The sequence below is a fragment of the Ochlerotatus camptorhynchus genome, unplaced genomic scaffold (genome assembly GCF_037179485.1).
Source record: "Ochlerotatus camptorhynchus isolate MF236.1 unplaced genomic scaffold, CSIRO-AGI_Acam_v1.1 ptg000288l, whole genome shotgun sequence".
NCBI classification, from domain to species: domain Eukaryota; kingdom Metazoa; phylum Arthropoda; class Insecta; order Diptera; family Culicidae; genus Ochlerotatus; species Ochlerotatus camptorhynchus.
Window position 1 is genome coordinate 27,396 of NW_027040777.1, and position 11,540 is coordinate 38,935.

Below are 11,540 nucleotides of genomic sequence, written 5' to 3' on the forward strand. Positions count from 1 at the left end.
TCCGATGGAGCCGCGTCTTGTGTGCTAGCCTAAAACATTAAATTTAAATCAAAGTATGGAATTGAAGCCGAATGGCATTTCTTTGCAACATCACATGGGAAAGGTCCTTGTGACGCTATTGGAGGTACAATAAAACGCATGGCTACTAGAGCAAGTTTACCCAAAGAACGTGAACATAATTGGGCAAATAATCGAAAAGAAGAAGAATTAACAAAATTATCATTTAGTTTTGCTACAACAGAGGAATACGAAAGTATGGCTTTACACCTCAACGAGCAATATAATAATGCAAAAATAATTCTAGGAACTCAAAAGTTTCATTCTTTCATTCCTGTTTCAGAAAATGAAATTAAAGCCAAACTGTAATGATAATGATGCCAAAAAATTCAATGTTTTTAATAAGTGATGTAAATAAAAATAGAAAGTAAGTGTATTACAATGAAAATAAATTATGTATAATCTGTCCATAAGGTTTCCGAATAAAAAAAGTAAAAAAGAGCAGAAAAATGTATTTTGTGGATTTAAGTTGAAATTTGAAAATAAAAAAGTAGTCGGGATTCGCTATTACAAATTGTAATAGCGAACCCCGACTACTTTTCCAATAGGACCTGTGTAGAAAAGCGCTTATAAAATAAACATTTTAACATTGCAAAAACGGCTTGCTTGATTGCTATGGTGTCTTGGAGAAAGTTGTGTAAAATTAAAATGCAATTCACGGTTAAAAAACATGTGTTTTTAATGAAAATGTAAAAATCGTGAAAATTTAAAAAAACCATAACTTTTTTTGTTTTTGAGTTTACCATCACCAAACTTTGCCAGTTTGTAGCAAACATTATGAGCTTCAATAAGGTTTAAAGCGAACTTGTACTTTTAGAGAAATTAACTTTTTTAGTAACAAATATAATTTTTTTCATTGGAACAAACGAAATTTTTTACAGTGTATATTTTTAACACAATTGCCAAAATAATATCTACATCTTTGCTGAGAACACCAAATCAATCGAACAAAGCGTTTCGGTAATATATATTTTTAAACTCATTAGTACTATTTTTACACAGGCCCTTTTCAAAAAGTAGTCGTGATTCAATTTGAAGAACTGATAACACAAATTGGCATCCTTACTAAAAAAGAACAACTGTGCAAAGTTTCAGCGTAATTGGAAATGATCAGTCAGGATCGATTTGCGAACCTTCGTGGAATGCCTCTGCTTTATTTAAAAAAAAGTTTTGATTCTTACATTTATTTTTCTCCAACGATCACGTCGAAGAGGACATCATATTACCAATAGACGTCCGTTTGTTGTAATTCAATTTGTTTTGGATATCCTTAATATAATTAACCATAAGAACAACGTGTTCGGGATGATTCTGTGACACTACCCCAAATGTCACTACCCCGAATGTCACTACCCCGAACGCCGTTACCCCGAAAGCTACTACCCCGAATGTCCTACTACCCCGAATGGCCATTACCCCGAATGACCATAACCCCGAAATTAAGACAAACGGAAGAACAGCATGCGATTAAAAGGATAAGGATTGTGCTACATTTCCCCGAATGCCATATCCACGAAAAAAAAAGTTAGGAATTTTTCAACCTTGGCTATTTTCTTACTATATATTGAGCATAGTGAGCAGATGGCAACCCACCTTAAATTTCAAACCATGCAAATGGAAGATTTAATATGAGATTAACCCAACTACCAATTAATTTGCTTCGAGTAGCTAGAAACCCATTCCCAAAGCACAGGATGCTCACTATGCCTCTCTTTTCCCTATATTAATGTATTGAGCCGTTTAAAGCATTTTCATTTTTATATATAGAATAATAATCCAAAACCAGTATGCTTGTTTTCAGTTCATTTATTATTCATCATTATTTGATTTGTTTCTTGGAACACCGTTGAGATATTCATGCATTTTATGTACAACACAAAATGAAAAATATTTGCATTGTATATTTTCCTGCTGATAATACTGATACAAACCTTGTATTTCCTTTTCATACTTCACGAAACTAGGTCCTTTTATTCGAACAATGAACTTGAGCCAGCTTGTCGGATCTCTCCATCCATTCACGTATAGAAACGTGGTTAATTTTAGACGCTCATTATAGCACAATGTTTTTGATGCGATTATCTTTTTAATAAACTGGGGCCACAAATAAACAGGTCCACAAATATCTTGAACTAAGAAAAGCGGATCCTCACAATAATAATTTTCGCGATAAATTTTACACATTGTAGTTAATAAATCTTTATACATTTTATCCAAAATGAGCGAGCGAGCGAGCGCATCCGAGTCAATCGAACAGGGAAATGCGTCGTTTTGTTATTTATAGCAAACATTGACTATAATCTTGAACCATAGTACATACAGTCATATAAAGTGAACTATCTTGACATCAAATGTCATACATATTATTTCCAGTGAAAACTTGATGTATAGGTTATGATACTATTAGTGCAGTATGAATGGGGTGCAATAGAAGCATGCTGCCTGGTTCAATTGTCATTTTATAACGTTCAGTGGAGAAGCGTGGTACTTTTCTCGTGAGAATTTTTCAGTGCTGATAATGAAGTCAAGTGATTCTGAAGATTTTTATGGGTTTTCTGATGTCGAAACATCTGGATCGAAAACATTAATCACCCAAACCCAATTTAAATTAAATCGACCAATCATTTTTTTCCGGAGATGCCCAGATACCATCAACCAGCAAGGACACATCTACACTCAAACGTCGCTTAGTATCACAATTATCGGATTCTGGTGACAATTTGCCATCGGAAAGCGAGTCGGGAAACTATGATAATTTCTCAAGTTCATCCGAAGAGTCAACACCCAGTCGTAAAAAGATGCATAAACCAAGGCATGTATTCAAGCGCAACGTTGTACAAACGTATGAATCCGAATTAGACTCCGATGAAATGATATCATTGACGACTAAACATCGATCACCTGACGAAATCGATAGCGCAAAGAACAAAACCAGTCACAATGAGAAGAGTCACGCTGAGTCTGATGAGGTTATGGCATCAACGACCAAACATCTATCATCTGATGAAATCCCAAATTCGCCAGGACAGCCATCATGCAGCCAACGTCGATTCAAGAGACGTAAGATTGTTCGTCGTGAAGCTCAAAACAGTTCTCAGACTGCAAAGAACAAAGGCATTCACAATGCAAAGAGCCACGCTACGTCTAATGAGGTTATGTCATCAGGGACTGATGATATAAAACTGATCCGAACTGTGAAAGGAAAACTTAAATTATGCCACAACGGGTTTTCATATCATCTCAACAAAACAGTAAGTAACAGTACATTTATCCATTATGAACTTTCTTCGGTGCTTTCACGTAGTAAAATGTATCATGATTAATTTTAGACAGAAGAGGCCAAATATTGGGATTGCGAGTTCCGTAGAACTCCAGGATTAGCTGGACCATGTGGAAGTCGAGCCATCACACGGAAAAGTGACAAGAGGATTGAAATTATGGTTAAAAAGGAGCATAATCACGAGCCATCGTCATTGAGGATTGCTTCCTCTGATTATAGATCAAAGATCACACAAAGAGCTATGGAAACAACAGACAAACCAGGGAAAATCATACGCCAAGTGTCGGTGGCGGTTTCACCAGAGGTAGGTAAACACTTTATTTGGACTTTTTTCGATAAGTTTTTAGGTAGCTCCACAGCTAGCAACCACAGCTCCCCCTGCGTGAATATCCCTCATTTCCACCCCCTTAACTGTGCGCGTGGAATATTGATAACTTTTTTTGCATTTTCAAACAGTATATTCAACTATTATACTCAGTATGTAAAATTTTGATCCAATAACATTTGCGGTTAATAACTTCGTGGATAACCGTAAATGTGAGATGTTTTCCGTTTTATCATATTGTTTATTAATTTCAAACAAAAAAACGCAGGTTAAACTCATCTATCGATAATTTACTTTTTCACTTCAGTCACATATTCCACGCAAAGTAATACCACCATCGGACAGATGACGAAGTCTCCAACTATTGGTAATGTTGATTTGAATGATTTAGTTGTTTGCGATATGATTATTTTATGTTCACCAGTTGGATGTATAAGAACAGAAATTCTTCCTTTTTTTAGACATGAGCAGTTCTTTGGAGTTTTGAGGTTTTCATACTTTTAAACACTGGAATGTAATTGTAGAAGGAGAAAAAGTAATTTAATAAACAGTAATTGGAATTTTTTCCTTCTTTTGATCATGAGCTATTCTTTCAAACTTAATTGGACCAGAACATGATTAAAAATAATAATAAGTAATTTTAGAAAATAAATGGATATTTTTTCTTCTTTTCATGAACTATGGTTCAATTTAATACGAAAGAACAGCTCATGAAGAAATTAAGGGAAAAGAAATCTTTATTGGATATTTCTCCTTCTTTTGAATATAAGTTCTTTCAGAAGGAAAATGGGAATATTCTCATCTTAGAATATTCGATTATGAAGGAATATTATTATATTTTCAATCCATTTGTTGAAGTGTCACTAAAGAGGGAAACTTCAATGCAGAAGATGTGAATCTCATACACCCAGATCGCTGCGTGAAGGATTATAATCCCTTTGGAAAAAAATCTGCTTGTTTTTTCTGCTAATAATACCAGTTACACCGATTCTATAACATTCCCCAGAATGTACCATTCCCCAGAAAAGATGATGAAATTAGTAATTTATCACTTTTTTTTTTGTCATTTTATATTGTTATAAATTCAAAGAAGGGAATATTTCCTTCTTTATCGTATATCCAAAGAATTAATTATTTCCTTTTGTTATATTTTCAAAGAAGGGAATATTCCCTTCTTTATCATATATTTAACGAATTAATGATGTTCTCTTTTATACATATGCAAAGAAGGAAATATTCCCTTCTTTATCGTATATCCAAAGAATTAATTATTTCCTTTTCTTATATTTTCAAACAAGGGAAAACCCTTTGATCCATTAAGGTCTCCTAAAACCCCTTGACCTATTAAGAAGTTTTTCTCTTCTTTTTATATATGCGAAGGAAGATTCCAGGAGTGACTATAATAAACAAAAATAATCAATCTAATACATGGCATACTTTTCTGGGGAATGTGATAGAACCGTTACACCGACTAGCTTCAACCTGAATTGACTGGGGGCTACCGCATTTGGCATAAAGGTCATTTCATTTGATAGTAATCTGGCATAAAACAATTGAATACGTTTAAATTTCAATGCGGTTTAAATGGTTAAATTGGAAGCATCACACATTTCGTTAGGTAATTATAAATAAAGAATTTTCGATTAATTCATTGCACGACAAATAAGGATCAGTGAGAAAGCGCCAATAATTACTGCAGCAATAAAACTCGAAAGAACAGCTCATGTTTGAAAGAAGGGAAAATCTCTGTTGAAAGTATGCCAGTTGGGCGGAAATGTCAGTATGGTTTGAGCGTCAGTGTAGCTATTTATCAAATATTGTAATGAATGTGTGTAGTATTATTTTTGTTATAATTATAACCAAACGTCTTTTATACCAAATGACCTTTATGCCAAACGACCATCATGCTAAGTTATGTTATGCCAAGTGGATTTATGCCAAAGGCGGTACCCCATTAATAGTTAGGCCGACCCTGATTGGATGATCTGCAAAATGTTTTTTTAGTATCGTATTGATTAATTCCGGTATCAACATCAAACCAGTTGGACGTTCTTGATCGGGTTTTAATCTAAGGATAACACCGGTTGGAACTTACCAAAGAAGAATTAACTTTTTTGATTAATTAACTAATAAAAGAAACTCTGTACATTTAACAAAGAACCGCCTACACCGTGAAATAGTTTACCACCAAATGTCATAGAATCAATAATTTTGTCTAAATTATTTAAATATGTAATATATTTTTTTTTGATTATTTTAATAATGTTAATTTGATCTCATATGTGAGTATATGCTATACAGACACAAATTTCCCTTCATATAATAGGGGTTATTCCGAGAGTCGAAGTGATTATTGTCACTAGCGAAGTGAGAAAAGTCACGTTTTGGTGACGTGTCTCTCTGCAAATCAAATGGAGAGTCACGTCACCACGACGAAAATCGCTTCGGCTCTCGGAATAACCCCAAATGTTATTATTTTCAAATTTACCTAACCGAATTAAAACCTTTCATAGGTTCAAGCTTCAATAAGTCGAAACGCCCAACGTAAAATTATTCAACGACGCAGAAAAGGAGATACATCAAACGATCCCGTGGACATAGATGATTTTGATGACATCGACGAAATATATCGAACGACTACCGATGGCGAACAGTTCTTGCAGCGTGTAAAAAAGACTGACGAAGGCACTATATTGATTTTCGTTTCACCAAAACAGCTAAACCTTATTTCAAAGGCTTCAGTTTGGATCATGGATGGTACGTTCATCACTGCTCCGCGAAGCTTCAAGCAGATTTTCACCATCCATGCCAATATTGGTGAATCAAATTCTCGAAGGTTCATTCCTTTAGTGTACATGCTATTACCTAAGAAAAACGAGAGCACCTATAGTGCTGCGTTTACCGAACTGTGTGAAATAGCGGAGGCAAATGACATGGAGTTAGATCCAGCAGTAATCCTCATCGATTTTGAGCTTGCAGCAATTAATGCTGCCAAAGCAGCATTCCCTGGGACAGCGATGCACGGATGTTACTTTCACTTTAACCAAAGCCTGTTCCGCAAGTTACAGCAAATGGGGCTGAAACGGAATTATGGTAACGATAAGATAACCGAGCTGTCATTTAAGCAGGTCACAGCCTTAGCCTTCTTGCCACCGCAAGAAGTTCCAACGGCATTTGATAAGCTGGAAAAACGTTGCCCCCAAGTAATGAAAGACTTCTTCCGCTACTTCAATGATACGTACGTGCATGGACCAGCCAAGAGGAAGAACATGCGTAGACCAGTATTCCCTCCCGCACTGTGGTCTGTCTATCAGAACGTCCGAGATTAATATACAACGTACATCTAATAACCTCGAAGGCTGGCATTCTAAATGGAATGGGTTATTGAAAAGAGAAAACCCATCTTTCTATACTGTTTTGAGTCAATTTAAGTTAGAAGAGCGGAACACAAATGTAGAAGTTTTGCGCGTTTTGAATGGCGAACCACCCACTAAGCGACGCAAAAAGGATATCCAGCGAGATGAGCAGTTGGAAAAGCTTGTTCGAAGCTACGAAAACAACGTCGAACACTTGGACTTTTTGACGGGAATCGCCCTGTTGTTAATTAATACATAGGTTTAACTTTTTGTTCTAATTACAATATAGCACCAGTGTTTAACCAACTAAAGATAATTAGTAAAATAAACAGCTTTTGGAAATGGATTCGGGGTAATGGTCATTCGGGGTTGTGTACTATTCGGGGTAACGGCGTTCGGGGTAGTGTACCGTTCGGGGTAACGGCGTTCGGGGTAGTGTCACAGAACCGTTCGGGATACCATCCAAACCATTTGAGGGATTGTTCTACTATCCGGGTTAACGTTCGTTTATGGTATTTGTTTATTATATATGGATTGCAATTCAAGGGTTCCCGCATAAACGCGAACCATCACATGACCTTACCGATAATGGTTATAAATTGTTTATAATCCATGCTAAACTTCAACTGAAATGGTTATGGAACTTTACATGAACGTTTAATGATAAAGTTTTAACCTTAAGTATTATAGTTTTTTGGAAGCGGACCTTACAAATAATGGGTTGTTAAGAACCATTACCATTCCAAATTCTTGTTTTCTCCATACATTTTCGGAAAGAGAACTATATTAGAACGTTTTTACTTATGGTTTGAGAACATTAATGGTTATGGTTATGGTAGTCAGTAAGGTCCATTAATGGTTTTGTATTATCACTCAACTTTACGTGAAATATATCGTGAATTGGTAATCAGTAATTTACAGGCAACCAATTCGCGATATATTCCACATAAAGTTGATCGATGTTACAAAACCATTCATGGACCTTACTGGTTACCATAACCATTACCATTAATGTTCTCAAACCATAAGTTAAAAGGTTTTAGTATAGTTTTCTTTCCGAAAATGTATGGAGAAAACAAGAATTTTGAATGGTAATGGTTCTTAACAACCCATTATTTGTAAGGTCCACTTCCAAAAAACTATAATACTTAAGGTTAAAACTTTATCATTAAACGTTCATGTAAAGTTCCATAACCATTTCAGTTGAAGTTTAGCAGGGATTATAAACAATTTATAACCATTATCGGTAAGGTCAATTTATGGTTCGCGCTTATGCGGGTTCACATTATGCAACCATGCTTGACATACACAGTTGTAGACACCAACAGCTCATTTGTTAATAACTTTTCACTCAGTTGTTTAAAACTGTTTTTCTTTAAATTGATAGATTAGAATCATAGTTTACTATAGATATGCAAAGAGTACATAAATACACAGTACACATTTGAATCAACATCAATGATTTTTTACACTTAAAGTCCGAGATATGCAGCGAGCACTTCATTTATTACTAGAATTAAAGTCTACTGTTTTTTTACGTATCTATAAAAAGATTAAACTCTATTCTGTCTACTACTTCAAAAAGAACTATGTTACGTCAACTGTATGCAAAGTTATTAGCAAATTAGCAGTTCGTGACCAAAACTGTGTATGCCAAGCATGTATGCAACTAATCTTAACGACTTTTCATACAAAAAACGCTTCTTTTCGACTTCCCCAATGAGGCCATAGGATTAATTAGTTTAATATTCATTAAACTTACGCACAAAATTCCAAACCAAGTAGCAATAACAAACGCGTATTTCCATCTCTCAACAACTAACAAACTGAATTAACGAATACGCCACGACAGTTACACCTAACATTTACCAGTATACTTGATCCCCATCAGTCAATCTACCGGAATTCATTACCATGCCATTGAATTTGATGTGCAACATGTATTTTTTAATGGATTCATATTTTTTAAAGGTCACCTGATTTATCTGGTGAAATTTACATTTCTCGTTGGTTCAATGTAGCCCTATTTTAATAGGAAATCAAGCAAAGATGTGACTTATGCTTTTATTAGAACACCCCTACTTCAAACGCATGGTCGAGAAAATTACATTTATGGAAAGGTTAATGTTTATAAATCAAAATCAACATTTTTGACTAACACAATGCTGAGTGAAGGGTTTATATTTACTTTTCGATGGATCAATAAAAGCGTATACCATATTTTCTTAAATGGATATGCGGAACGGATCATCGGTTTGAAGAAAAAAGGACGGATTAAGGAAGATATATATATACTTACACCTTGTTGGCCTTTTCTGGAGATTCGAATTCCAAATAGAGGTTATCGATTTCCTGGAGTTTTTTTTCGTCCAGAAGCTGCAAGTAAAACCAGATATTAAACATTATTTTTATAAAACGCTTTTTCGATGTGACTGCACGTGCACGGTTCAAAATAACCTGATTATTACGTTTATGGCCCACGCAAATTACATTTATCAGCAAACATGTCAAATTTAGCTTCTTTTTTCGTATCAACCGGATCAAGGAATAAAATGATTTTGTTTTCACTAACCGTATAAATAAGGAATGTTTTGATTTTATGTATAGCTTATTAAATCACGTTTCCAACAAAATCCCAATATTCATTGATTTTGTAACTTTCCTTAAATTTATGTATGCTTTTAAACTTAACCAGCACAAACCACATACTAAACTATTACAACAAATATGCAATTACAAAAAAAAGGTACAATTTTACCTTGAATATAGCATATCCAGCTGGAGTTTCATATAAAACAAACATGGTTCTCTGGAATCAGCAGCTTTCAGCAAACTGTGTATACGTCTGCCATACACGGGCTACCGAACATTAAATAAAACAAATATATTTCATTAATTACAATTAACTGGAATAACAACCTGTAAAACGCGTGTCAGCAGCAACACCTTTAGTTTTCCGTTTGCTGTTGCTATCAAAATTGACAGGCCAGGAAACTCTCTTTACTCCAACAAAGTTTCTCCTCAATTTGTGCGTAAAACAGAGAAGAAAATCTTACCTCCTTTATACTCACATAAAAACCCTATCAAAAATAATACAGCATGAAGAGAATAAATATTGACATCTCTTTCTATCGGAAGTTCGAATTCATGTACGAAACAGGGTGGACAGATTATTTTTTTTCGTTATCGGTAGCTTCTCACGGAGATGAAAAACTACCCAAAATTAAGTACTTTTCCCTCAATTCCGGGGTTCAGCCCAATACCCAAATTTGAGGAAATCGCATACACGGTAATTCTAGAATTCTCCTTTTATGACTATGTTTTACACATTTTCGAGAATACGGTTTATACGTCAAAAAATGTTTAGATTTTAGTTACAAATGAAGAGTACTTTTTATGCATTTTCGAGTACGTCAACGACGAACAAAAATGTGTAAAAAGTAGTCCCCGCTGAGAAAAGAAAATTTATGCCGCGACGTGTCGCCATTTTCAAAACAGCGTTCATTGGAAAAGCAGCGTTTTAATTCAGTTCCCGGTCCCGGATTATTTTTGTAAAAGTGTCAGCGGTGGGTCAGCGGAAAATGGAGGAATTGTCAAAAGCTTTGGAACAGGACGTATTCACGACACTGGCAGGTAATTAACGCATTTACTTTTATTGTCAACCAAATTAAAAAAGGACATCGAGTAACCATTACGTGTTATATGAAATTTTCATCTAAATGTAGATCATGTCCGCGGATGCCTTTGAAAAGGCGTTAGAAAACCACCAAACGTGATGCCATTGGGAGTCGAGGAGGAGTTGGCAGCAACGCTGATTCGATGGATTGGTGTAAGTGTTTTTAATATTTTGCTATTTTGAAAAATTAATATCGTTACCTTTTTTACAATAGGAATCCCTTTAGGCGTACGCAGTTCTGCATAATGCGCCGGTGCCTCCCCACATTGTTAACCAGGGAAACGTCTACATGATGTTCATTGAGGGCCATATTTTTTCCTTGGGTACTAGATCAGTCCAAGCAGTAGAAACATTTGTAAAAAATTTCATTGTATTTAACTACAAGGTACCAGCTACATTGATAAAGATGGCTGAATTAGTTAAAATACTTAGCTATAAAGTAAAAATGAGCAGTTCACGACTCTCAGTTAACAAACTTTGTAATAAAATGCGTGAGACGATTAATGCGAATACAATCTAGAAAGGATTTATTCCATTTAATTAAATAAATAAATAAATAAATATTACCGTTAAAATTCTTGTGCATTTTTATTAAATATTTAAAACCAACTTGAAATACAAAATTTGTTTTATTGAAGGTATTACTATGCATTAAACAATGCATGTGGGAGTATAAATTACGCATTTATACTTTGTTCGGGGTGTCAAAACTACGCATTTTTAAGTTTACTATGTGGTGTAAAAAGTATGCAGATTCTGACGTACATTCAATTTACGCAAAAGAGAGTAAAAACAGTATACTGCTTTATTGGGTAGTCCCATTTTCCAAAGAAAGAGCGTACTTTA

The 11,540-nt window shown here is 34.9% G+C and overlaps 1 protein-coding gene and 1 long non-coding RNA gene across 3 annotated transcripts in view; one reads left to right on the forward strand and one right to left on the reverse strand.

The window, feature by feature from the left end:
• LOC135706698 (nucleolar protein 58-like) overlaps positions 1–9,886 on the reverse strand; it is a 35,122-nt gene extending 25,236 nt beyond the window's left edge. Inside the window, exons 1-2 of one of the 2 annotated variants that reach the window (XM_065228351.1) lie at positions 9,777–9,886; positions 9,318–9,394 (exon numbers count right to left, since the gene is read on the reverse strand). In XM_065228351.1, coding sequence (XP_065084423.1) covers positions 9,318–9,394; positions 9,777–9,821 — 122 coding nt within the window. In that variant the 5' untranslated portion in view covers positions 9,822–9,886. The remainder of the gene's footprint in view (positions 1–9,317; positions 9,395–9,776) is intronic. The other variant, XM_065228352.1, reaches the window with a different exon arrangement.
• Positions 9,887–10,572: 686 nt separating this feature from the next.
• Positions 10,573–11,206, forward strand: LOC135706699 (uncharacterized). Its single transcript, XR_010518182.1, has 3 exons — positions 10,573–10,651; positions 10,744–10,847; positions 10,909–11,206. It is a non-coding gene; the product is annotated as an uncharacterized LOC135706699 (long non-coding RNA).
• The last annotated feature ends 334 nt before the right edge of the window (positions 11,207–11,540 follow it).